Here is a 27,707-nt window from a genome sequence, read left to right as displayed (position 1 = left end):
TTAAAATAAAATTAAAATAAAAAAAAATCCCCAATATTTTTGTTTGTGTGGAAAATTGCCGATCTACACGCTCACGGCGCGTGGCGATGTGAGCTATCTGCTATTTTTAAATAGCCGCGTAACCAGTCGCTTCTTTTGGACTTGTTTTCATAGACATGGTTGCTTGTTTCTATCGCCAATCTGGCAACGCTGACGTACAGAACAGATTCAGAACGAATCAAAGTTTGCGCGGGCTGGCGGGCTCTCACTGTAACTGTCTGTCTGCGGTGGAATACAAGACACATCCATACAGAGCAAGGTAACTCTATAGCCTCGCTTTTGAAACATTACGTGTTTGTATAAAGAAGAGTATATGATACACCATGATCAGTTTGATGATATTTAATGGTTCTATTCTATTAGCTGTCTCTGTGAACTTGTCTCAACAGCTCTGCCATGTTTGTTTACTTTGTCATGATCTTGTTGACAGTTATAGCCTCGCTTGGTACCAGGTTAGGTTAGATCAGTGGTTTTCGACCTTTTTCGCGTCAAGGACCCCCAAATTGACACACATTAGCCCACGGACCACCATTTGAAAAGATATGCCAGGCAGGGACTCAACCAGTTTGATTTCTTGGGGTTCTTAATCTACACTGTATATACTCTCAGAGCTACAGACACATACGGGTCCATTTGGTTCCATTTGTACACTCTCAGGGTTACAGACACTATAAGGGTCCATTTGGTTCCATTTGTACACTCTCAGAGCTACAGACACATAAGGGTCCATTTGGTGCCTAATCTATCATTTAGCTGGGGACCCCCTGGAACTCCCTCAAGGACCACTGGGGGTCCCCGGACCACTGGTTGAGAATCACTGTTTTAGATGACAGTTGACACAGTTAAGGCCTTAGATCAAGACTATCATAGGAGTGGTTTATCTATGAGACAAAAGTAAAAGTCAGCCTCGATTAAATACATCTATGATAGTCTTGATCCAATCAATGACACAACGTTGAACTATTTTATGTTATGTGTAAACTGTAGCCTTGGATCACTAAACATACACCTATAGTCTTGATCCAGGGCTACATAACAACCAGCAACCCGCATCAGTACATAAAAGTATTTAGTGTATAATGTATTATTATGTATCCTCTGATCCCAGGCTGTCCCTCAGGGAGGAAAAGCACCAACATGTCCAAAAGGGAGGCGTTTTTAGACGCTGTTCGCAAAGAGAATGTGGAGGACTTCCTTCATTTGATTAAACTTCATGTGAGTAACGTTATATATCTCTGTCATCCAGCAGCCAGATCAGTGGTGTAAAGTAACTAAGTACATTTACTTACAAGTACTGTACACTTTTGAGGTACTTTAACTTTACTGGAGTACTTTTACTCCATACAATTATATGCAAACTAGTTACTTTGTTGTTGTTGATCTACAAGCTCAGAATACTTTTACTTAAGTACATTTTGATTACCAGACGTTTACTTATAACGGAGTGTTTCTGCATTGCAGTATTGATACTTTTACTTAAGTAAAAATTGTAGTACTTTTTCCACCACTGCATCCAGCTGTCTTTCTGTGCATGGTTGTGAGTGTGTATGATATGACTGACTGAGTGACTGAGTGACTAATAACTTGCTCCATGTGTATCTGTTATATTTTGGTTCAGCTGTCAGAGACTTGGACGATTCAAGTGTTTGTCAAAAGGGAGCATATAAGGGCTGGGCACAGTGATGGAAGAAGTACTGTACTTACATGTTTTACTTAAGTAAAAGTATCAATACTGCAATGTAGATATACTCTGGCACAAGTAAAATTCCAGTATTCAACTACTGTACTACTACAAAAGTATTGGCATCAAAGTATACTTAAAAGTACCAAAGTAAAAGTACTCATTGTGCAGAACGTTCCATTTCACACGTTTAAGATGTATGAAGAAGTATCTATCTATCTATCTATCTATCTGTCTGTCTGTCTGTCTGTCTGTCTGTCTGTCTGTCTGTCTGTCTATCTATCTATCTATCTATCTATCTATCTATCTATCTATCTATCTATCTATCTATCTATCTATCTATCTATCTATCTATCTATCTATCTATCTATCTATCTATCTATCTGTTTATCTATCTATCTATCTTAGTATCTCAAATAAAAATAAATACCCTGGCATTGTGTTTCTGGACTGCACCTGTCTTTGTGGAGCAGAAGGAGAGAACAGACCCCTTTGACATTGGGGAGGTTGTGGAGGAGCTGCCTGCAGAGCAGAGAGACACTCTGTGGAGCAGACTGGACTCTCTGCTGGAGCAGGTGCTGGCCGAGGTTCCCCCGGAGCGCTGGACGACCCTGCCCCCGGGCCAGAAGGACGAGGATGCCAGAGAGGATGGCATGGAGGTGGATGATGTGTCTGCAGACCCGGTGTGTTTACAGTAGAGTTGTACCGATACCGATACGGCCAGTATCGGAAAAGCTGCCGATACTGCTTAACCCACAAAACCCACAAAATGTGTTCTAAATCCTAACAGTTTTTTGAAAAAACTTATGTTGCTATGTCAGTGGTTTTCAAACTTTTTAATGTCAAGGACCCCAAAATATATATGTATTTGGCCGCGGACCCCCATCTTAAAATATTTGGTTCCAGGGACCCCCAGAAGCAAAGATTTGAGTTAAAAATGTTTGCTTTAAAAATATATATATATTCAATTATTTGCACAAATTTTCTTGATTTTTCAAAAATAGCAGATCTACAAGCTCATAGCGAGGCACTCGGTGCCGTGCTATGAGCTTGTATATCTGCTATTTTTGAATAGCCAAAGTGTAAAGTATGCCAGAGTATGCCAGTCTATGCCATTCAGATACCACTTAATTTACATGATGATATATTAACATTTATAGTCATATTTTGAATGCTTCAATTGATGTTGCACTTGTATACTCTTACTGTACTATTTATATTATTATTATCTTACTAACTTTAACAATTACTAATGGAAATTGTATTTATTCCTACATCAGTCGTTCTCAAACCTTTTAATTCCAACGACTTCCATAACTCTGATGGTGTACAAATGGAATTTGTGCACTCTCAGAGTTACACACCTGTAAGGGTCAATTTGGAACCCCCTCAAGGGACCCAGGTGGTCCCTGAACCCCACTTTGAGAACCACTGTCCTAGATAGCTACATCTCCGGTTTACAGTTTGTTGGCTTCACAGGAATCTTTATGCTTTGCCCGAAAAGTTCTCCTGAGTCTCATAGCTGGAATTCTTTAGTCCCACGGTGAATCATAAGTTACAAATTGTGTACAAGCTACTTCCTTCTTGCCATTTAATCCATTCAGACCTGAGGCCTATTCTACAAAATGTCTTCTAAATCAGTTTTCTGAAAAAAAACGTATGTTACTATATCAGTGGTGCTCAAACCTTTTCATGTCAAGGGACCCCCAAAATGATATGTATTTGGTCGCGGACCCCCCATCTCAAAATATGTTGTTCCAGGGACCCCCCAGGAACAAAGATTTGAGTTTTGTTCGCTTTAAAACAAAAACTATATATATATATTCAAAGATTGAAAACTATATATATATATTTATATATATATATATATTCAAAGATTGGCACAACTTTTTCACGATTTTTCAAAAATAGCAGATCTAAAAGCTCATAGTGCGGCACTCGGTGCCACGCTATGAGCTTGTATATCTGCTATTTTTGAATAGCCAAAGTATGAAATAATGGTAAAAGTACACAGATGCGTTCCTGGTCTTAAAGGGTTCAAATAAATAAATAATCACACACCAAGTACCATCACATTGATGTCCGGTGTAATAAATTAATGTATATATGGCCATCTTTTTGATTATTTTTGTACCTTTCCTAGACACATGTCATGTCTGTTGTGGACGGTGTAACTCTGGTGGCCACATTATCTATTAATGTCCTACAAGATGGTGACGCATATAAGGCTCTCCTTGGATGTGCCGACAGGCTTCACGGTGGGTGTACTTTAATCAAGACATAGACATACATTTGATGTTACTAGTGTGAGGTTTTACATGGTGGTGGAAAGTAACTAAGTACATTTACTCAAGTACTGTACTTAAAGGAGTAGTTCACCCAAAAAAAAAAACTTATTTTCTATCAATTGCACACACTATGTTCATGGTTTTCTTTTTGTTTTTTGTCGCATTCCTAAGCTAATAATTTGATTCCCGTCTCCTACCGGCTAATGTATCCGGTAGGAGACACAAAGTAGATTATTTGTGTCTCCTACCGGAAATACACCCGGTCATCAAATTATTGGCTTAGGAGGTGTCACAAAAACAAAAATAAATCCATGAATTCAAGGCTTCATGGGGTGTGTAATTGATAGAAAATAAGTCATTTTTTTGGGTGAACTCCTTAAGTACAAATTTGAGGTGTTTTTACTTTACTGGACTATTTCCAATTTTCAGTACTTTTACTTCTACTCCACTATAAATACTTCTACTCCACGGCAAATATTGTACTTTTACTCCACAACAATTATTTAAAAACTTTAGTTACTTAGTAGATTTGTATTACCATTACAAAACATACATATCCACTTCAGCCCTATATACATTTCGGCCATTTGAAAATAGCAGATCTACAATGCGTCGCGATGCGACTCATTGCGAGTTTGTAGATCTGCTATTTTCAAAATATTTTAGTACATTCTGCATAATGAGTACTGAACTCTGGACCTTTACTTGTTACAGAGTATTTCTACATTGCAGTATTGATACTTGTATTGTGCCGTTTGGTTACTTCTAAGTTGACTGAGATGACCCAATTTCGCCTTCATGATCAAGTTTGATCTTATCTCTTATCACATTTCTTTGCATGAGAGTAGGTCTCTGATGTTTCTCTCTCTCTCCCCTCATATTACAAATACAGATGTCCTGAGTTCACTGCCTGTGTCAGACGAGTCTCTCTACCTCCACATCCTGAAGCTGTTTGAGGCCTGGTGGAAGAAAGGCCTGAAAAAGAAGGAAAAGTTTGGCCGCACTGCATTCCTCATCTCCCTGCAGAAGTCCGTCACTGCAAAGAGATCCGTCAGTAATATGAAAATGGGCCTGTGTGAGAACTTAACCCATGTGATGTCCAACCAAGTGTTTTGATAAAGCAGCATGTCCATCAGGAACTTCTGTTTTTACTCCGGGGGCCCGGGGGTTTTGTCTTGAAATTGTCAATGCAAGGATACTGTTTTGCATTCCTGACAACACTGAGAAGAATGTAGTATTAATAGCTGTAGTTTTTATGCTTTTTATATCAAAAGTAGCAACAGTATTAGTGCTGACTATTCGAGCGCTTCTCACAGGCACTTAGCATTGTAACGGAGGTGCACTTAGCTGGATCACTTTGAAGTCGTCCTATTTGTAATGGTGTTCTTAGGATCCTGAGGTAGTTGGTTATCGGTCACAACTGACACGGATTGAAACATAAATTGTCAACGTATTGGTATCAATGTACGCCATCATGTGCATCTGTGTGGTGTATGTTGTCAGGGGGCTGAGATCCAGAGACAGTGGGCCCTCCATAATGTACTTCTGGGCCTGGACTTCACATCAGAGGACAACAAGCAGATGAAGGACCTGCTGCTTCTGTGCTTCTTAAATGTCAATTACATTAATCACGGTGATGTAAGTGGATCAGGGTATACAGCATTATATCCCTGTCCATATACAGTATATCTTGCATGTAGTGTCTTTAGATGGGACCATATGAAATTGTCATGTAAAAAATATGCTTAAAACATAAAATGCCGCTCTTGTTTAACCACTTGAACCCCCAGCATCCCTATTCTGGGGGGAACATTCTGCAAAAATAGCCGATCTACAAAGCGTTGTGTGCTTGTAGATCTGCTATTTTTGGCTAAATCAATTTGTGTACAGTGAAATAAAAGCGTACCAAATGTGCTCTTCGCAGGTCCGTTTTATCAAGTATAGTGGGTTCAAGTGGTACTGAATTTTCAGCTCACCAAAAGCGAATTCATCCTGCTGTATGACGGAGGACAATTTCACTATAATTTTAGATCTCTGCGATACGATTATTGTGAAGTCTTTTCTTTTTCACGATGAACGATAACGATTATCATCCTATCTAGTGTCTTTGCCACAGAGGCGAGCAGCCATCAGTCTGACACATTGTGTCCTCCTAACAGGGACAGCGGTTCCTGGTGTTTCTCTTTAGATGGCACGTCAACTTCATCTGGATGATTCATGGCACCATCAAAGCTCAGCTGAAGTTCTTCAGCAAGTAAGAGTTACACCCGTTTACTCAACCGACCCATATCTGACTGAAGTTTGACTGTACTTATGATATTAGTTTCCTTCCTGCTGTTGAGGATTAAATGCTCCCATTTCCTTACTCCCTAAGAAACGTGACCGCCCGTATAGCGGACATCTACTTCCGAGCCTGGAAGAAGGCTTCTGGAGACTTCTTGGAGGAGATAGAAAGCACCTGTATACAGGACTTAATGCAACACGCCATCCTTCTCCCCAGAGCGTCACCTGTCTACAAAAAGGTCCTACAGGTAAACGTACCACCAGTTGATTGCATAACAGAGAGCTTATTTTATACTCCAGGACCAGGAGTCTTCAACGTTTTTCAGGCCAAGGACCCCTTACCTGAGAGAGAGAGAGATGAAGCAGGGACCCTACACATTGTATAATATTGTCGCAGATTAAACTTTTTCATAGATTTCATAGCTTCATAGACTTGTTTGACAGCACTGTCATCAGTGTTGTGTTGGATTCATGTTAATGTGTATTTTCAGACATTTAACCACTTAAACCGTCAATACTTTGTAAACTTGTCCTTTTACTCTGTACTTGGTCTGCTCTTTTTTCCCCTCTACACCAAACCCTTTTGCCGAAAATAGACGATCTACAAGCTTGCAACTCGAGGCGTTGTGAGCTTGTAGATCTGCAATTTTTGGCTAAAGTTCTTCTCAGAAAAGGGATGCTAGGGTTCAAGTGGTTAATGTAAATACAATAAAGTTCCTATCACACAAAGATTTGGCGGCACCCCTGTAGTAACTCTGAGGACCCCCTAGGGGTCCCGGACGCCCTGTGGAAGACCCCTGCGTTAGACACAATATGTGTGTGTAATCGAAATAGATTATTTGCAAAACAAATAATAGTCTTTATAAATAAACGTGTTTTACGTTCTATTTTCTCTCTGTAGATTCTAAGCTGTTTCCACAGCAGGAAGACCGTTCCAAACGTGGATGCGATGCTGTATAAACTCTACAAGCCCATTCTCTGGAGAGCTCTAAGTGTATGCTGCTTTCTCAAGACATTAACTTTTGGTTTAATTAACACACATTTAAAATTTAATAGGGCTGCACGAGTATGACAAATTATAATCTCATTTAGCTGAATATTATAACTTGTGCAACATGTGCAACAGTTGCCAAAAAAAGATGTGTGAATTAATTGCCTACTTGACATCTACATTTTTTATTATTTCCGATTAACTGTGTGCAGCCCTCCAGTACTGTCTGTTCTACACTGTATATTATATTTCTTTCTGTGTAAAAACTAACATGTTCAGGTAATTCATCTCTTGATTTCTGCAGGCTCCTAACTTTGAAGTGCGCACAAACGCGACATTCCTTTTCACCGACGCCTTTGCCATCCATGACCCCAGTCAGAGCAGCGAAAAGATTGACGAGACCATTCAGAAACAACTCGACATGTTGATGGTGAGCAGCACAGCAGCACAATGCAACTGTTGACTTTGGTTATAAATAAGCAGGGTGAGCTAACAGGCAAGAGTGATGAGTAACAACGTTACTCATCACTCTGAGAACAATGAGATGAGAACAACCCATTCTACAAATGCCCTCTTTTTTTGTTTTATATATTACATTTTTAGTCCACAGTTTTGCAGTGACACAACACATAAATACATATGAACATGTATTACATTGCATAAATACATCTACCGCTAGGTTTACCAGCAATCTCGAGTTTGTCAGTGCTTTCTTGTGTTTTTTTTTCTTTTTTTTAAATATCCCCTCCGGTTATCCCCCTGTTCCCAAATACCCCCTCCCCACCTTCCCACCCACCTACCAACCCCTAAAAAGCCTACCAAAAAAAGGTTTCTAAATCAGCAGTTCTCAAACCTTTTGTGCCAACAACCTCGAAACACTCGAGATTTTTCAAAAATGTTAAAAATAGCAGATGTACAAGCTCGCAGCGCGGCACAAAGTGACGCGCTGTGAGCTTGTATATCTGCTATTTTTGATTGGCCAATGCTAAAATTTAAAATGACACGAAATCTAAAATGACATGATGCTTTCCCGGTTTCAATGGGTTAAACCGGAGTCTCCCAGGGGTCTATACGAGGCCCTCTCCCTTTTCCCCACTCTACACAAAATATCTTCACCCCAGAATTAGGGCTGAACGATTGTGGGAAAATATCTAATTGCGGTGAAATTAATATTGTACTGTATTGGACCATATAACCCTAAAAACACAGGAATACCTGGTTTAGAAGTCAGTTTTGCATGATAAATTGCAGCCTCTACGATTTGGAAATTGCAGTTGTAGAGCCTGTACCTAGATAGACTACTACTGGGTTGACTTTAGTGGACACGTGCATGATGAATTGTCCAGAGTTGTCTTTTTGGATATGTCAATGCATTTATTCACATAAAGCCATTACGATAAACATAAAACTCACTTAATAGAACAGCAACACAGCAACACACGGCATGACTGTGTGGCCTTCCCTGGACACAATCACCCACTACCAGGTATAAATGGTAACCATAGTAACCACCCACTTACTCTGATTGACATGACGTCATTCTTATTACCAAGGCCACACCGTTCAATTAAAATGGAACAAAACTAAATAAACAGAAAGGCATTTTGGCTCCAACAGCAGTAGTTCATGTTGAGATTTTGGATGATTTTTCCAATTAATTGTTCATTCCTACAAAGAAAAGGGACACCCTGGGGTTCGTTTGGTTAGGTTGCTAACTGTGTGGTGACCTAGATTCATCCCAGTGCTGCAGCTATATATAGTAAAGTAAAAGTATCAATACTGCAATGTAGAAATACTCTGTTACAAGTAAAAGTCCGGAATTACAAATTTTCTTGAGTAAAAGTACAAAAGTATTGGTATCAAAATGTACCAAAAGTAGAAAGTACACATTATGCACAAGGTCCCATTTAAAGTTTTCAAATGTATAAAAATCACTGGTTTTGACATGTTGCTGATGTTATACACCTGCGTGTGTGTGTGTGTGTGTCTGTCTGTCTGTCTGTCTGTCTGTCTGTCTGTCTGTCTGTGTGTGTGTGTGTGTGTGTGTGTGTGTGTGTGTGTGTGTGTGTGTGTGTGTGTGTGTGTGTGTTCTCAGAGCCTCCTGGATGACGTCCACCCATTGGTACGCTCCACAGCGACGCTGGGTGTGTGTAGGATCCTGGCCAAGTTCTGGGAGGTCCTTCCCCCAGCCATCATCGCTGACTTCATGAAGAAGCTGCTGTCGGAGCTGGCCAATGACAGCAGCTCCCCAGACGTCCGTGGCACTGTCTTAAAGGTGGGTAAAAGAAATACAAGCATCTCTCTCCATTCCCCTGGCTTTGTATATTATCCAGGAGAGTAATACAAGTAGGGATGGGACGACATAGAAATTACATTACATTACAACAATTACCCGATTGTTGTGGCAAAAATTTGCGATTAACGATATTGAAATATAATAAGATCAAAATATGCTTAAAAACTTAAAATGGCACTTTTGTTAACCACTTGAACCCCCAACATCCCTATTCTGGGGGGGAACGTTCGGCAAAAATAGCCGATCTACAAGCTCACTTCGCAAGCTTGTAGATCTGCTATTTTTTGGCGAAGTATAGAGAGTTTAAGTGGTGCTGAATTTGCAGCTCAACAAAAGCTAATTCATCCTAGTGTATGATGGAGGACAATTTCAGGATACATTCAAATCTCTGCAATACGATTATTTTGAGTGTTTTTTTTATTATCACGAGAATAACTATTATCGTCCCATCCCTAAACACAAGTAGTCTTACAGACTTTGTTATTGACCTCCCCAAGGTGAAACTAAATCCTGTCCAGATACTTGCTAGGCTCCTGGCTGTGCAAGCTTTCACCAGTTCCAGTAGCATAAGTAGATTATATATCTAGGCATTGCTTGTCCTTTTTCGTATTTTTGTATTGCCCACGGAGGGACATTATTGCCATTGCAAACAGGATTTGCAGGAGCGGTACTGTTGGCCGCTGGCTAGAATTGTAGGTATTAACTTTTTGACTCTACAAGTACAAGCTCACACACAAATTAGGGAAAGCGTAACAAATCATACCAGGGGCTCGAATTAACCCATTCAAACCGGGAACGCAGCTGTGTAACCACTTAAACCATTATTTTATACTTTGGCCATTCAAAAATAGCAGATATACAAGCTCATAGCGTGGCAGTAGCTCATAGCGCGGCACAGAGTGCCGTGCTATGAGCTTGTAGATCGGCTATTTTTTTCGTGATTTTTTTTTTGCAAATATATATATATTTTTTAAAGGGAACATTTTTGACTCAAATCTTTGCTTCTGGGGGTCCCTGGAAAAAAATGTTTTGAGATGGGGGTCGGTGGCCAAATACATATCATTTTGGAGGTCCTTGACATGAAAAGGTTTTAGAACCACTGATATAGAAACATACGTTTTTCAGAAAACTGTTTTTGGATTTAGAAGACATTTGTAGAATCCCCAGAAGCAAAGATTTTAGTTACAAGTGTTCACTTTAATTCTTTTTTTATTTTAATGAAAAAAAAAAGCTGTTCTACGAGCTCATAGCGCGGCACCAAGCTTGTATATCTGCTATTTTTTAATAGCCCAAAGAAATCCAAAAATTACACCGATGCTTTCCCGGTCTTGATGGGTTAAATATTTTAGCTGGCCCTCGTTAAGTGATGCGAAATGATTAGCATTAACCCCCGCTGCAAACAGGATTTGCATGAGAAATGCCTTTGGCAGCTGCTGGACAAGCTTATTGCAATAATAATTCATGGTTGGTTTGTTGGTTTGTTGTTTTGATGTGTCCTCCAGTGCGTGGCTATCATCCTGGACAATCCTCTCAGTCACCCACTGATGGAACAGCTCCTCCCTGCCCTGAAGTACAGCATTCACGATAAGTCTGAGAAGGTCCGTGTGGCGTTCCTTGACTTGCTTATCAAGGTTAAGGCAGTGCGAGCTGTCAAGGTGAGTGTGGGTGTTTTTGAGCATTATGTGGCATATTGTGGCATAGTGTATACCTACCTATTTATATAGTTATTGTTTTAATCCATATGCTTTTTGTAATGAATATTACTTATTTACATTTAGTTTATTTCAGTTGTGACCTCATTTAGAAACAGATGCACGTTGACTATAGCAGTGGTTCTCAAGCTTTTCAGGCCCAAAATACAGTAAATCATATTTAAACTGGAGACTGCCCAAAATAAATCATATTTAAACTGGGGACCGCCCACCCTGACAAGCACTTGGAATTGTAGGAGTGGCATTACATTTAGTTTAACTTAGTTCCCACTGATAAATATTGTGAAAATAGCAGATCAAGCTGGCAACGCGAGGCGTTGTGAGCCTGTAGATCGACTATTTCCATTTTTTTTGCCTTTTTTGACTAGTTTTTATAATATAGTTTGTTGATTACTTGTGATGCAGTAATGGTTTTTTACTTGTTATTATTTTCTTTAGGTATTAAAAAGGTCTTAAAAGTCCCAAAATTATGTGGAGACCCCCCTGGGGGTCCCGACCCACCGGTTGAGAACCACTGGACGATAGCTTAACTCTGGGTCTCTCTCCTCCTGTTCCCTCCTGTGTTCAGTTTTGGGATGTTTGTAAGATGGATCACCTCCTGGCTCGCCTGGTCTCCGACTCGCCGCCGGTCTCCAGACGCATCGTCAACCTCGTGTTCAAGTCCTTCTTCCCCGTCAACGAGCCGGAGAAGGTCTGGGCCGTCCGGTGCGTCAGCTTCCTCCAAACCAACCGCAAGGCTGCCAGGAAGTTCTATCAGTACGCCCATTTATACACAGCCCCCACCAACATAGGTGAGTCTGCAGTCTGGGGATATGCTGTACTGCCCCTACAATGGCACACGGCACTAACTAACTACTTTCTGTGTGCTTTAAATGTCATTGAATTGAGGTGAAGGAGACAGAAAGAGTCACTCTCTTTCTTGGCCTGGTGTCTATAACATTTAAATAACACAACATACTATACAACTTTTTCTCATCACACAATATAATTCGATGCTTATTCATTGCTTTTGGGGTTTTTGATCGATTGAATACTTTTTTAGACAGCACGACTTATTTCCATTGTGGTCCAATGTAATTCAATTCATCAACATAGTTTAAAAGATAACATCAAAATACAATATCAACAAATATCGGGTCCAGTGCCAATAATACTGTATATAATACTGTATATCCAACTTTCTGCCGTAGCTTAGTGCAGATCACGTACGCCATCATTTTGATCCTTTAAAGCACTTCTGCATTTGTACAGTTTTTGTCGTTTGACTATTCTATGACCTGAGCGACGCCCCACTCGCCATATAAAGTCATTCATATATTTTGCTTTCCTTTTTGTTCCTCAGTGAAGCTGATGCTGGGTATTCGGCGCATTCTAAACAAATGTGTAGAGGTACACGGGGACGCGAGTGAGCTTAACGAAACCAACAAGGAGAACAGCATCGTAAGACAGAGCAATTTATTTAATTTAACACTACTCTGCAAAATGATTCTGTATGGTGGATGTGTGCATGTTTCTTTACACTATACTCTTCCTGGACTCCACACATAGCATGACAAAAAATGAAAACTAGAACATGACAGAAAGAAAAAAAGACATTTACAGATATTTAAGACATTTACAGACTAATGTATGCTAAAATATGCAAAGTGGTTCCACTAACAAAGTTAGAGAGTGTGAGTGGCTACAAAAAGCACCCAAGATGATAAACACCATTTCTGAACAGAAGAGAAGTGGAAAAAATAGAGACCGCACACACCAGACAAATGTTCCATGAACATTTATTGGTATTATATTATGTATATTCACACACACTGTATATTCTGGTCTTTGCAGGGTGAGACAACTCTGTCGATTGAAAACCAGACCCTGGTGGCCAGCCTCCTGGAGGTTTTGGTCATCTTGTGGAAAAGTGTCCAGCAGGCCCTGGAGAAAAACATAGAGTCCAAGACGTACACCGCTGGCAAGTTCAGCAGGGTCATGGTCAAGTACTTCCATGTATTCACGGTAAATCATGGTCTTATGGTTTTATCCACTTAAACCCTATATACTTTGTTCTGCCACAAATAGCAAAAAATTCGCATTGTGAGCTTGTAGATCTGCTATTTTGTCTTTAATTCAGAGTAGACAATTCTTTTTTTACCCCATTTCTCTCCCCAATTTAGTCGTTATGCCAATTAATTCCTCCAACATGTCTGTGTTGTCACTGTTGTATCTTACTGACTCACCTGCCAGTTAGGAGCCCCCACCAGGAGGACTTAGGGCCTTCGTCCTACTCCTCCCGCCCAACACTCCCTGCTGACTGGTGCTGCCCCAGCCCGTAAGAGTATTAGCAATGACCAATGTCACCCTCCCCACCCCACTTCCCTCCCCCGAACACGGGCCAATTGCATTCGCTTAGACCCCCGACAAAGCCTCTGCTATTTTTGTATCAGGAAAATTTCAATGCTGGGATTTTTTGGGATACTTTTTAACCGTTCAAGAAAGTCATTCTGTTTCCTTTCTCTAATGCATCCCTCCTTTCCTTTCAGGATGAGCCCTGCACTGTTGCTCTGACATTCTTGGCCTCTCTGATGCCCCCAGCTTCAGTTCCAACATTCAGGTGAGAGCTCAAATGCTCTTGTTTGTGTCTTTGTCTTCTCCTGAATCTCTTGTATCTGTCCTGGATCTCTTGTATCTCCTCCTCCTATTCTATTTGTCTATTTCTTTCTGCTTCCTTGTGTGACCTTGTGGTCTTAACGCACACCTGTGTCTCGTGCTCCCAGTTGCGGAGTCCTTTCCAGGTTGAGGAGGATGGAGCCTGGAGCTGTGCCGTCCGATTACAGCCACATCATAGACTGTGTGTGTGGCTGGGGACAGGCCCGTGACATCATCGAACTCATCACCGACTGGCTCACCAAAGCCTTGTCCAACAAGACGGCGGTGAGTCAGCACAACACCTACAGCTTGATTTGACCCTTGAGATAAAGGGCTGTGCTCGCTTATCTGCTTATCATTGTGCTTCACAAAATAGAGACAGTTGGCATGCCCCAGCAGCTCAGCAGATTAACGCTTTGACCATTTTACCGTAGGACTGTCACAATTATTACATAATAATCACCATTAATACCATATAACCAACACATTAATACCATATAACCAACACATCTTCATATCAAACAAACAAGTCACAGAGATTGATGCATCCTCTTCTGTATTTGACATGGAAGCACAGAATTGCTTTGTTTTGAAACGTCCATTCTATACGTTGATTTATATGACTTCATGTCATCCCTTCTCTGCCTTTGCGTTCCTTTCCTTTACTGTGCTATCTAAATAAAACAAAAAAAGCAATTAAAATAAGCTTGACAAGTAAATGGTGGACTTCTCTGAATTTGATGAAGTGATCATTTTGTGCCTGCCATCCACTATGCTACCAGCGCGACCTCATCAGAAACTTTAATTCTGTTTGGTTGGCTCTTACTCCGCCGGGCCTGGGGGTAGGAATGCAAATGTCCCAGCCAATGTATCGGGCTGACACAGCATCGCTCATCACTTAAAACACGCTCACCTCTCGTTCACATTGCGAGCAAGGCGGCTCAGCCTGTGGTGAGACACTCTCTTGTGCTTAACACATTGGCTGCCAGCTTTTTTAATTTTTTCCTACAGTAGGCTGCCAGACTTTTTCAATGAGAAAAAAAAAGCACTTAGGAGCCGAGATACAGCATTTTTAAGTTTTAAGGTACAAGGAAGTGTCTGGGAGTCTAAATCTTCGGTAAATCATATCTCATTGGTCTTTGGGTTTAAAAAAAAAAAAAAAAACTTTTATTTTGAAAACATTTTTTTTTTTGAAAGAACGCAGATCTGCGTCCTTGGCACCGTGCGGGCTTTTGCGCAAATGAACGCAGATCTGCGTTCTTGGCAGCCAATGTGTTAAGCAGACCGCCAGGGTGATTCAGATAACCTCTAGTTTTATCCAAGCATACATCACACACAGTGGCTTAAAAATGTCTTCCTATGGAACTACAGGGCAAAGATGATAACCGGCATACGGTGCGAATCCAGGAGACGGAGGAGGCCAAACCAGAGTTGGCGCTGGCGTACCTGGAGTATATGCTGAGTCGTCAGTCGACTCGGGAGGGTGTGCTTCTGAGCCACAGACCACTGAAGCAGCTCCACAAAGTCCTTGAGGCTTGGAGGGTATGTTGGTGGTTTACCATTCATTACCATTTCATTTCATCAGTCCTGCTGTGTAAACCTTACATCGCCATACTATACTGAGTACTGAAGTCCTGACTCCTGATTAGGGCTGTGAATCGTTTGCTATCTCATGATTCGATTCCGATTCTTGGGGTCACAATTCCGATTTTTATCGTTTTTTTTCAAAATAAACGATTCTCGATTCAAAATCTTTTTTTTTTTCGATTTAAAAGCGTTTTTTTCGATTCAAACGATTGGATTCAAAACTATTCTCGATTCAAAACTATTCTCGATTCAAAACGATTCTTGATTCAAAACATAGGATACATTTATGTAACTTTTATAATTGTAAAGGTTTTATCAACTGATAATAATGTAAACACACAAAGGTAAATCCAAGACCGTTTAAAAAAAAAATGAGAATCGATTCTGAATCGTCCAACATGAGAATCGCGATTCGTATTCAAATCGATTTTTTCCGACACCCCTACTCCTGATGTCAAACCCATGCCCCCCGGACGGACAGGAGCGAACATTTTGTCTGTTTTTCCCATTCAAAATCTACGGAATTTTGAATGGGGAAAAACACAAAGACTACTACTTATTATGTGTCTCGTCGTTGCTGTCCGGCAGAAACCAGCTAACTCCATTTTTCCGCTTTTGCTTTTTTTCCCATAAATCAGTGCTATTGAACACCCTTTACGTCTGTGTGTTGATTAAAAAAATATTGAACCAATGAAAAGTATTAAAAAGTGCTTCTGACAAACCCAGCTGACCTCCAACCTCATTGTGAGCTTGGAGGTCCATTTAGCTGTTCTTATCAATGATGAACAAAACCTCCTAACTCCACTTTTTGTTTTGTTTTTGTAATTTCTATATATATATATATATATATATATATATATTAATATTATATAGACAGACATACATGTGTCTGTATTTACTGTATTTTCCTGCTGTTATAATCAGGTATGCTTACAGGAGAAGATGCGTGAACTTATGTGACTGTTTGTTTCAACAGTCAGTGCTGTATGCTCATCTCAGCTCCAGCTCCGCGGAGACGGATCCCGATTATCCCACTGTAGAGACGGCCCTGAAAGCCTTAGCGCTCCACGGCCGTCTCAGTATTCATCTGCAGCATGCCGTGAGTTAACTCCCTTACAAGTCCATTTACATTCCTGTCCGTTTACAGTCCTGTGTGCACAAAATAATGTCTCCTATCCTTTGCACTACAAAAGAAAACAAGGTTACAGATGACTTAGTCCAAAGTACCACAGGGTCATAGCCTGGCATGGCCAGACAAATATCACTGCGTAGATATTAGTCTGGAGTCTCTGTGTGGAACCTACATTTCCGAGGGGCAAATTAAAAAAATGCCTCTGGTAATAAACCCGCCCCATGTTTGCATACTGGGCTCTGATTGGTCCCTCACAACTTCGGAGAGAGAGAAATAAAATCTCTGTTGAGAGGGGCCAGACCTAATCTGCCATGGGCAATTTTGATTTGCAATGGCGGATTCGTCTGGAGCCAGGCTAACAGGGTCAGTCACCATTAGCCTGGTAAACCCTCCCTCCAGAAATCTCATTTTCATTTGATTTCAGGAAGGAGTCTGGCCTGAAGGCTTGTCTGGGCGTTTCTAGCCCGTTCACCAAATGAACGAGCCTATCAGCGTTGTCGCTCATCGTTCTGTGATTGACAGCGACAGTTGGCCAATCAGGTGGCGAGTTCGAGTGAGCCCGAATGAAGCCGAGTGCAGCCGAGAAAAGACGAATGGCAGCTATTGTTGTTGTCCGAGTGCCTTCACTTCTTACTTTCGTTTTTAAAACGGTCTCAAACTTCTTTTTTGAGGCACGGAATTTACTATTAAGATATCGTTTGGATAGAATTCAGTTGTTTAACTTCATATATGTGGTCAATTAATCATGACAGAGCCTATTTAAAAATATAAATTTAGAGAACCGGCAGGGGCGGGGAGTGACACACGTGTATCCCAATAAGGCAACCTATTTTGGTTATGGCCGTCTCAAAAGTCCCGTTGCGTCACATAGTCTGGAGGTGGTAAAAATGAACTGCTGATTGGCTGAAGGGGAAAAACGATCATTGGCTGAAGGGGTTGTCAGTCAACGGTATTACTCCAGCCCACAGCCAATATTGCAGAATGGGCGATCAGCCAGGCCAGACTCACTCCAGAAATCAAATGGAAATGAGATTTCTGGAGGGAGGGTTTACCAGGCTAAGTCACCATAGTTTAGTTTAGGGTTTCTCAAAGTGGTTGCCGTGGCACCCTAGGGTCCAGGGGTGCTTCTGAATACTTTGATAATATTTGGAATTTATCAATTTCACATTATGGCTACAGAAAGTACTTGATTAAACTCTTAAATACATGATGTATATACTTTTTTTTAAAAATATATTTATTTGGCTTTTTCTACCTTTTTTATTGAATAGTATTAGTGTAGAGAGACAGGAAACGGGGAGACGAACACAGGGAATGACACGCAGCAAAGGCCGTCGGGATCGGGACTCGAACCCGCAACGCGGGTTGAAGTGGTCAAACTAGCAAAATAATGCATGTTCAATCTTCCAGAAAATCCTAATGATCTCAGATATTTCATAAAAGCAAATGTTAAATCTGCAATTTCTTCAACTGGTTGGCTTTATGGCTACCAAAACATCATAATTCTACAAATTGTGGCTAATTGTTAACCCATTTAGACCTGAGGCCGATTCTAAAAACGCCTTCTAAAACCTAACCTAAGATTTCTGAAAATGTTCAAATTCTTACTAAAAAAATGTATACAACATGATGTTGCTATATGTATAGCAACAACTAATGAGATACAGAGGTGGCTCCCGGATTCAAAGGTATAACAACGTATAGGTGGCAGCAGGTCTAAATGGGTTAATGAAGCACAGCGCCAGTGTGTAATGGGCTCCTTTCACGCTGTTTCACAAATCACAGATTAGGCCTAGCAAACATTTTGCCAGTCATGAGATTTAATTTAGCTTTAATCCAGGAACAAAAAATAAAAACTAGAATGTGACGGAAAGAAAAAAAAAACTTTTACAGACATGTAAGACATTTACAGACTCATTTACACTAATTACAGTCATATCTATCTTAACCCATTAAGACCGGGATACGCATCTGTGTGTCATTTTTTGATTTCTTTAGGCTATTCAAAAATAGCAGATCTACAAGCTCATAGCGCGGCACCGAGTGCCGTGCTACGAGCTTGTAGATCTGCTATTTTTTTTAAATCATGAAAAGTTATTTGAATTTCTTTTTTTTTTGCAGACATTTGTAACTCAAATCTTTACTTCTGGGGGTTCCTGGAACTAATTATTTTACAAATGTTTAAATGCTTTAAAAATATATATAATCCAAGATTTTGCCACAAAATTTCACGATGTACAAGCTCATAGCGTGGTATTGTAGTGCCGCGCTATGAGCTTGTAGATCTGCTATTTTTGAATAGCCAAAGAAATCTAAAAATGACAAGTTCTTTCCCGGTCTAAATGGGTTAAATTAAGAATAATTTTACATGAAGACTGTAAATGACATGAAACAGGACATTTTTTAAAGGTTTTTCTTTTATTTGTGCCTTTCAGGTGTCAGAGGGTCGTGAGTACCTGCAGTCTGTCGAGCACATGGCATCGTGGGTGACAGAGAGGGTGCTGCCCTTCCTGGCCACTCGCCACAACGAGGGAGACGACACTGAGCCGGACACACAGCTGGACCTGGCCAGACAGATAGTGGAGGTGAGTTCTATTTAGTATCCTGTAGGGCAGTGGTTCTCAGCCTTTCTCATGCCAAAGGACCCCTAAATTGAAATGCATTTGGCCGCGGACCCCCATCTAAAAATGTTTTGTGCCAGGGACCCACAGAAAAGAAGATTTGTGTTTAAAAATTGCAAAATTTAGCAGATGTACAAGATCGAAGTGCGGCACGAAGTGATGCGCTGTGAGCTTGTACATCTGCTATTTATGGATAAAGGGATGAAAAAATATTGACACCTTTGCTGGGGACCCCCTGGAACCCCCTCAAGGACCGCTGGTGGTCCCCGGACCACTGGTTGAGAACCACTGTTGTAGGTCAGTGGTTCTCAACCAGGGTGCGACCCCCCCCCCCCCCCCCAAAAAAAATTATCATATTTGAACTGGCGACCCCCCAACCTGACAAGCACTTGGAATTGTAGGAATCTGTTCCATTGTGAAAATAGCCGATCTACATGCTCACATTTGCGAGGCGTCCACTGATCCGAGCCTGAATACATATATGGTGAACACGCTCTGAAATGCACACAGCCCACCCATCTCGCCACTTATTACGTTTCAACAACTTTTTTTGCACCACTTGAGATTGTAAATCCATATGCACTGTTAACAATCAATATGCTACTCAAAGCTTTTCAACAGCCTGCCAAACTGTCAGCATATGCCGAAGATAATTGTTGTGATCGATGGTTGTGTAGAAATAGTGAAGGGACACAGCTGGATGCCTCTCTCTCTCCAACTGTAGTCACTCAGCAGGTGCAACCAAGATGCTCCTATATGTTATCCAGCCAGTCAAGTTCACCTGAAAAACATTTTTATTTACAAAGCCATCTTTTGGCAAGCCTTACAAATATTGTGCATGGAATGGCAGTGTTCAAAAGTCTTGTCTTTTTGCTCAGCAATGGTTATCTCTCATCCCCAATGCCTGCCCTACACAGTACTGTATGTAAAAACGATGGACTGTTTGTCATGTTGCGTGGAGCCTTCTGTGCTTTTATTAGCGTGATGTTTTTCTTTTGTACTTCAGCTTCTATTATAACACGCAGTGCTGCTTTTTAGACTATTTCTAGATTGTTCCACTTCAGTCCACATTCAGTACAGGCCTGCCTCCCACTCCCACATCCATATTTGGTGTATTTCCTTATTTGTGCCATTACTCTGTCACCTCATGGCTGCTTAATCAGATATTTGAAACGGCCGCTCCCCCCCCTCTCTAATATGATGCATAAGCAGTGTTTTAAGTTTGAGTTTTTCCTGCATAGAGGAATTATTGACACCCCCAAAGAGAAATGTTCCAGAGCACTATTCACTCCCTGAGTGTGAAAAATGGAATTACAATTTCACTTGTTTGGTGTAAAAAAAAAAAAGAAATATGTTTTTTTCCTGTAACATTACTGTGATATGTTTCTACCAGCTCTTTGTAACAGTCTGCGAAGGTTTTTTCATGTAACATTATTGTGATATGTTTCTACCAGATCTTTGTAACAGTCTGCCGAGATGCCATCCTGGTTTTAGGGGACGAAGAGTTCAAGTTTCAAATCCTCCACTTGTGCTCTGGCATCCTTCAGTCAGGTAGGTGTCTTGCTCAGCAAGTCTTTGGTCACAGATGGAAAAAAAAATACTTGAATACGGGAACAGTAGCTGTGTCTCAATTTGTGAGCTGAATTTCTAGACAAGAAAACTAAAACCAAAAAAAAAGTAAAACTGGTATCAGAAATTGGTATGGTAGAAGGATTGGTAATGATGAATCCTTCTGCGGAAGCCGTTCGGCTTGGGCCTCAGCCTAGCCTTCTAGAATAGAGCATCCGCACACTCAGACCTGTTCAAAGGTCTTTTAACCCTTTAAACCGGGAACGCATCTGTGTCATTTTAGTTATATATAATCTCTGTCGGGTGGAAACCTCATACTGTATGTCCAAAACTGTTACTTTTCAGGATTCAAATTCAAGAGTAGCAGATCTACAAGCTCGAAACGCCTCGCTTCGCGCCTCGTTTCAAGCTTGTGGATCTGCTACTTTTGATGCTTTCGTGTGACGCTGTAGTATGATCAAGTAGGGCGTTAATTGACGAGAAAAAAAAAAAAAATATGGAGATAAGAGGTTTCTACCCGACAGCAACATACTGTAGGTTTTTCAGAAAACTGTTAGGATTTAGAATCGGCCTCAGGTCTTAATGGGTTAATGCAAGATCTTGAGATCTTCTTATAAAAAGGGTTCATGATGTGTGTTTGTGTTTCCAGAGAAAGGCCTCCTGTGCGTGTCCCTGCTGCTGTCTGTCCTGAAGGAGGTGGCCAGAACCGACGTACCCGAGGCCTCAGAGGAGCAGGAGGACCCCGCGACTGTCACTCTGGGGGTGGTGGCCAGCATCTTCCAGAAGATCGTGGAGCTGCTCTCTCGCCGTCTCAGGAAAGACCCAGAGGGGGGGAAAGAGGTGTGCTCGCTCGCTAACCCTGTGCTGATGAGATTTTGCGTTCTGTTTTATACATTTATTTCTGGGTAGAGGTTTTTGACTGAATTGATTGAATACTTTATTAGCAGTTTGCAAAAAAAGCACAGGAAAGTACAGTTCAGTACAAGGTCTGCTAAGAGGATTTGAAACCCAAGAAAGCTTATGGCTTGTTTCCATTGGGGTCCTTTGTACTCAATTCATCGAAACATTAATGACAGACAAATATACGCTACTATGAAAAACATAATTTAAACAGTTTGAAAACAAAAACAAAAATATGTACAGTAAACAGTTCGAGGGGGGGGGGGCTAGGCTTTGACTTTTACAGGGGCCAGTTTTGAATTGCAGCCACCTGTAAGCGCTCTTTTAGATCGGTTTTGAAGGAGAGTAGGGATTCACACTCCTTTACGACTGTTGAGTTAAGCCTGGTTTTATACTAGGTTCTTGGTTGCACATCAGGTCGATGTTCAATCTCGCAACACGTCACACTGCGACGCGTTGTGAGCTTGTAAATCGGCAATTTTTGGTGCGAGACACTGCAGAGCAACTCGGTATAAATCAGGCGTAACCTGTAATGTATATTTACATTGATGTATACTAGTCAACATTTGAGCACAAAGGTTGGGTAATTGGTATTTGCGCGTAAAGAAGTCCTTGTTTGTTATTAGAGACATTACGTCAGAGTTGACTTCTGTTGTGATCCTCTCTTATTTGTGTTCTAGTTGTGCGACTCAGCAGTGCCTGGCCTGGCAGACTTCCTCCAAGTGGTGCAGAGCTGTGAGGGAAAGCCTTCTAACCCTCTGAATGACATCTTTTCTACCGTCTTCGCTGTCGTCATCGTGGAGAGCCAGTATGTGCTCCAGAAGGTGGGAGAGATTTTTTTTACTTGAGTAAAAATACAAAAGTATTGGCATCAAAATATACTTAAGTACCAAAAGTAAAAGCACTCATTATGCAGAATGTCCCATTTCACAACTTTTCAAATGTATAAAAATCTTTTGAAAATAGCAGATCTATAAGCTCACAATGCGACGCATTGTGGGCTTGTAGATCGGCTATTTTCAAATGGCAGAAATATATATAGGACTGAAGTGGCTAATGTATGTTTTGAAAGAAATCTACAAAGTAACTAAAATGTTCAAATAATTGTAGTGGAGTAAAAGTATTTGTCTCTGAGATGTAGTGGAGTAGAAGTAAAAGTATAGAGAATTGGAAATACTCCAGTAAAGTAAAAGTACCTCAAAATTGTACTTAGCTACTTTACACCACTGTAAAATACCCAACTCAAAACTCGGTAGAAATAAGCCCCTCGCTTCCAGAATGACCTTGACAGTCTCTGAAACAGCTATAAAAGAAAATCCTCATTATAATTAGGCCTACATGTTTCGATATCACTATATATAGCATTATAGCTTTTTACCTGAATTGGCAGCATGCATTTAGATTACAATAATGAGGGACTTGCTTTGTTACTTTATGTTAATGTAGATTCTAGATCAATAAGATTAATTCCCTGGACGATACACACTACAGTGGGAGCACCCCAGCACTTAGCTCTACAAACAAGCAGATTGCTGCTTTCTCCCTTGGTTTTAAAATATGTTCAATCTATATCTTTTAAAGATTTCCCATCCTGAAGGGGTGACGGTCCCGGAGACCGTGGAAGAACTGCGTCCTCTGTCCGGTGCCTTGCTGGCCGCTGTCCTCAAAGCACCCGATGTTACCAGGTAACTGCCATTAGTCCAGGTTCAGGTCATTTTACAGATCAGTTCCATAAATCAGAAGATTTGAAAGAAATGTATTGTTTTGTTTTAATACTGTGACAGTTATATTTAATACTGTTACACAAGTACTCACATTTTTTTTTACTTAAGTAAAAGTATCAATACTGCAATGTAGAAACACTCTGTTATAAGTAAAAGTCCGGTAATCAATATTTACTTGAGTAAAAGTACAAAAAGTATTGGCATCAAAATATACTTAAAGTACCAAAAGTAAAAGTACTCATTATGCAGAATGTCCCATTTCACAACTTTTCAAGTGTATAAAAATCTTTTGAAAATAGCAGATCTATAAGCAGATGCATTGAGAGCTTGTAGATATTCTACTTGTGTTTATTATTTTAAGATGAGAGCATTTAAAGCGGTCAAACTAGCAACACGTGCAGAAGCATCCTCCATAAAACCCTAATGGTCTCAGATATTTCATTAAAGCCTCAACCTGTGATTTCTTCCCCTGGTTGGCAGTATGTAGAACAGCAGGAACAATACACATATTGCATATTGTGTTAATTGTTAAAACGTGGGTGTGGTGGGCTTTTATTATTTGTCATCTCCTTCCCAGAGCCTTTTTGACAGAGATTGACAAGGTCCTGGAGTCTGAGCCCATCGACAGTCTGGTTGAATTGGCTGCGGTCCTTCACATCTTATCTGTCATCGGCCACAGTGAGTTCACATTGACCACATTTGCACTGCCGCCATTTTACCCGTGTCATACTCGGAGGGAGGTGGGGGTTGTGTGACATAAGAGTAAAATGGCCGCTGTGGTAACCATTTGAACCATTTTCTTGGTGAAAATAGCCAACCTACAAGATCAAAGCTTATGGGTTTATAGATCTGCCATTTTAAACAAAGATATTTGGTGTAGAGGGAAAAAGAGCGGACTAAATACGGAGCCATGGTATTGAGGCGTGGTTATTGAGGAAGTGGTTAACCCATTGAGACCTGAAGCCGATTCTACATGTCTCCTAAATCTCAACAGTTTTCTGAAAAAGGTATGTTTCTATATCAGTGGTGCTCAATCTTTTTCACTTCAAGGACCCCCAAAATGATGTATTTGGCCGCGGACCCCCATCAAAATATGTTGTTCCAGTGACCCCCCAGAAGCAAAGATTTGAGTTAAAAATGTTCGCTTTAAAAATATATATGTTCAAAGATTTGCACATATTTTCACGATTGTTCAAAAATAGCAGATCTACAAGCTCATAGCGCGGCACTCCGCGCTATGAGCTTGTATATCTGCTATTTTTGAATAGCCCAAAGTGTAAAATAATGCTTTTTAGCTCAAATCTAAAAATGACACAGTTCCAGGTCTTAAAGGGTTAAATAATGTCTGAAAATACACAGTACATACAAACATAGTACAGCAAAAAACATGAATTGACACACAGCTGATGATAGTGCTGTCAAGCAAGTCTATGAAGCCATCTATGAAGTCTGAAAATGTTTTGTGCCAGGGGCACCCAGAAGAGAAGATTTGTATTCAATTTAAAGGTGGGGGGCCTAATATAGACCCCTGGGGGACATCTGTCAAAGAAGTATATAGGGTTTTTAAGTGGTTAATACGGTCAATAGCGTTCTAGGCATTCACAGTGTAGTGTTGCTGTCGTCATTGTTATGCCTGTAACAAAAACAGAAAAAAAAACTCTTTTGGATCGCTTTGAAAAAGATGTGGGTCAAAAATAAGCTGTGTGTGACTGTACATTTCAGCGGGGAAGTTCAAAGCAGGTTTGAAGAGTGCAGCGCTGTCTCTGCACAGGAGGCTTCAGAAACATTCTGCCATCACAGCAAACCAAGACGGAGACATCCCGAGGTAGGGAACAAGCCTGTTCACTCCAACATCTAAGTGTTTTCTTTTAACTGAAGTATGTACTGTACAGCAGTGGTTCTCAAACCTTTTCATGTCAGGGACCCCCAAATTGATATGTAGCCAACGTATGAAATATGGATAAAGGGGTTCAAATCATTGTGATGCTGTATTAACACATTTTGCTGGGAATCCTTTACCAAGGATGAAAAATAGTTGTGTCGTTTGTATTTGTCTCCATGAATTGTAATGAATTTTCACATATTTTCTCTCTACAGGGCCATTTATGCTTCTGCAGTAAAGAAGTTGAATGACATTCTGGATATACAATCTTCCCTCTAAAATATCCGGCCTGTTTTGCTTTATCGATATAGTTTATGTCCTGTATTGTTGCTGTTTGATAGCGATTGGTTGTTTTTTTCTACACTATTTGAATTTGTACACTATATTAAAAACAACTTACTTTCTGCATCCGCAAAACCTCCCTGGACATTTGCTTTTCTTTTGTGTGAGCTCTCCCTTTGCCTTTCTTTATTGTTGCTTGCATACTGTATAACAGGATTGGTAATGACTATTGGCTAAACCCCAGTTTGATATTGAACGTTCTCTTAAGAGAAATGTGTTATTGGATTTGTTGTGCACTTTTACTGTTGGCATACATGCATGAGAAATAGCAGTTGGAGATCATTACGGTCATTGAAATGTGGAAACATTCACTATGACAAAGTTAAATACCTTTTCGATAAGAAATGTAATTTGTTAGTGGAAATATACTGCTGTTTTCCATCTCCTAATCTGATGTCAACATTGCAGTGCTCCGTTTAGAGTGAATTGTGGCTCAGAGAGACATTATTGTTAAATTAATATTTTTTTAGCATTATTATAGAGAACAATTGGCTGTAAAAGTTCAAACAAATGTTCAATAATAATAAAGCAACAGGCATAGATAAACAGACTGAGACCAGGTAGCTGCAGAGTATAGGCAACTAGGATGGTCCTAATGGTCTCTGTCTTGACTCTTGATGTTGCCTTTACAAATGTAAAAGTGAAGAAAAGGCCGCACACTCATAGCCACGATGCAGGATAATTTATTAAATTAATACCAACATATGGAGGAGAAAAAAAGAAAATGCAAACAAATAATTCTGTTTTTGCATTATTCAGACATGCAAACTTGTAGCTTTTCAGCTACAATAGCCGTTTTGAATCCAAATAGTATGACACCTGACCCGAAAAAAAAACATGTTGTCACTCTTTTCACTTCGGGGCCGTTTGCATGCCTGATTGTTATGATTGTAAAAAAAAAAAAAAAAAAAAAAAAAAAAATTTTTTTTTTTTCAAAAACGATATTTTTTTTTCCAAAACGATACATATCGTCGCGAAAACGTATCGCGATATATCGCGGGACGATATATCGGCACACCCCTAAACATAATGGCAAGCAAGGCATCCAAGTTGTTAGAATAGATACCCCATGACAGTGGTTCTCAAACCTTTTCGTGCCAAGGACCCCCAAAATGATGTGGAGTGGACCCCATCTGAAAATATTTTGTGCCAGGGACCTCCAGAAGAGAAGATTTGTGTTAAAAAATTAAAATCTTCCAAACATTTTCGAGATTTATAGATGTATTCGAGATCTATATATTTTTATATTATGCAACACTGCTGTTACATGTTTGTCTGCTATTATACGAATAAAACAAGATGCATTACAGCCTATATTTATTTCTACATTTACAAAAAAGTATCAAACTTTAAAATCCAATAGATAAATGCATATATAGCTAAATACATTCTAGCATGAGGCTACATTTCAGCCTCCAAAATACCAGTCTACCAGCCAGGCAGGCAGGAATTGTCACAGTCTAGTAGAAAGCTACATGAATGAAACTAGCCTTGGATCAAGACGATCATAGAAGTATCTTTATCGAGTCTGACTTTTACTTGGCCTGCACCCCCCAGTGCGTCATGCACTTTCACTAGTAAAGCACGTACTTCTCCGTACATGTACAATAAAAATATATAAGGTGCTTACCCGGTTGCCCCAATTGTTAACTCGCGCTTCGGAGTCTTTATGCAATGTATTAGTCCGTATTTTTCAATAGATATGTGTTTTAATCCCGTCTGTGGCCGAGCGCCATTTTTCCCTCCTCGTCTACTTCCTGTTTACATTGCTTTCACCGGATGCGCCCTGTCACTCCCGCCCATTGAGGAATACAGGGAACTTCTGACTTCTTCCGCCACAGACGCTAATAAAACACGTTTTTATTGAAAAATATGGACTCATACATTGCACAAAGACTCCGAAGCGCGAGTTAAGATTTGGGGAAACCAGGTAAGCACCTTTATATATTGCATTTTGTACATGTACGGAGAAGTACGGTACGGGCTTTACTGGTGAAAGTGCAGGACGCTGCTTGGGGGGGGACTG

General features: G+C 40.4%; 1 protein-coding gene across 1 annotated transcript; it reads left to right on the top strand.

Annotated features, from left to right (window-relative positions):
• Window positions 1-212: 212 nt before the first annotated feature.
• On the top strand, window positions 213-26,400 carry ncapg2 (non-SMC condensin II complex, subunit G2). The gene is made up of 27 exons (XM_084049178.1): window positions 213-298; window positions 1,148-1,254; window positions 2,194-2,403; window positions 3,864-3,978; window positions 4,901-5,058; window positions 5,512-5,646; window positions 6,168-6,262; window positions 6,383-6,539; window positions 7,193-7,285; window positions 7,587-7,712; window positions 9,378-9,557; window positions 11,081-11,233; window positions 11,859-12,081; window positions 12,633-12,730; window positions 13,124-13,294; window positions 13,819-13,889; window positions 14,053-14,209; window positions 15,296-15,466; window positions 16,488-16,610; window positions 19,079-19,228; window positions 20,719-20,815; window positions 21,483-21,673; window positions 22,414-22,557; window positions 23,315-23,418; window positions 24,035-24,135; window positions 25,180-25,282; window positions 25,555-26,400. The coding sequence occupies exons 2-27, from the start codon at window positions 1,177-1,179 to the stop codon at window positions 25,616-25,618; spliced, it is 3,468 nt and encodes a 1,155-aa protein (XP_083905304.1). The 5' UTR covers window positions 213-298; window positions 1,148-1,176; the 3' UTR covers window positions 25,619-26,400.
• Window positions 26,401-27,707: the final 1,307 nt, after the last annotated feature.

The sequence above is a fragment of the Gymnoscopelus microlampas genome (assembly GCF_963454915.1).
Source record: "Gymnoscopelus microlampas genome assembly, chromosome: 22".
NCBI lineage: Eukaryota > Metazoa > Chordata > Actinopteri > Myctophiformes > Myctophidae > Gymnoscopelus > Gymnoscopelus microlampas.
This window is presented reverse-complemented; position numbering and strand designations above follow the sequence as displayed.

Excerpts from the sequence above, each read along its gene's own strand:
- ncapg2 (XM_084049178.1), top strand. The coding sequence starts at position 1,177 with ATGTCCAAAAGGGAGGCGTTTTTAGACGCTGTTCGCAAAGAGAATGTG. Across the intron at positions 1,255-2,193 it reads TTCATTTGATTAAACTTCAT|AAGGAGAGAACAGACCCCTT; the intron begins GTGAGTAACGTT and ends TTTGTGGAGCAG. Across the intron at positions 20,816-21,482 it reads CTCTGGCATCCTTCAGTCAG|AGAAAGGCCTCCTGTGCGTG; the intron begins GTAGGTGTCTTG and ends TTGTGTTTCCAG.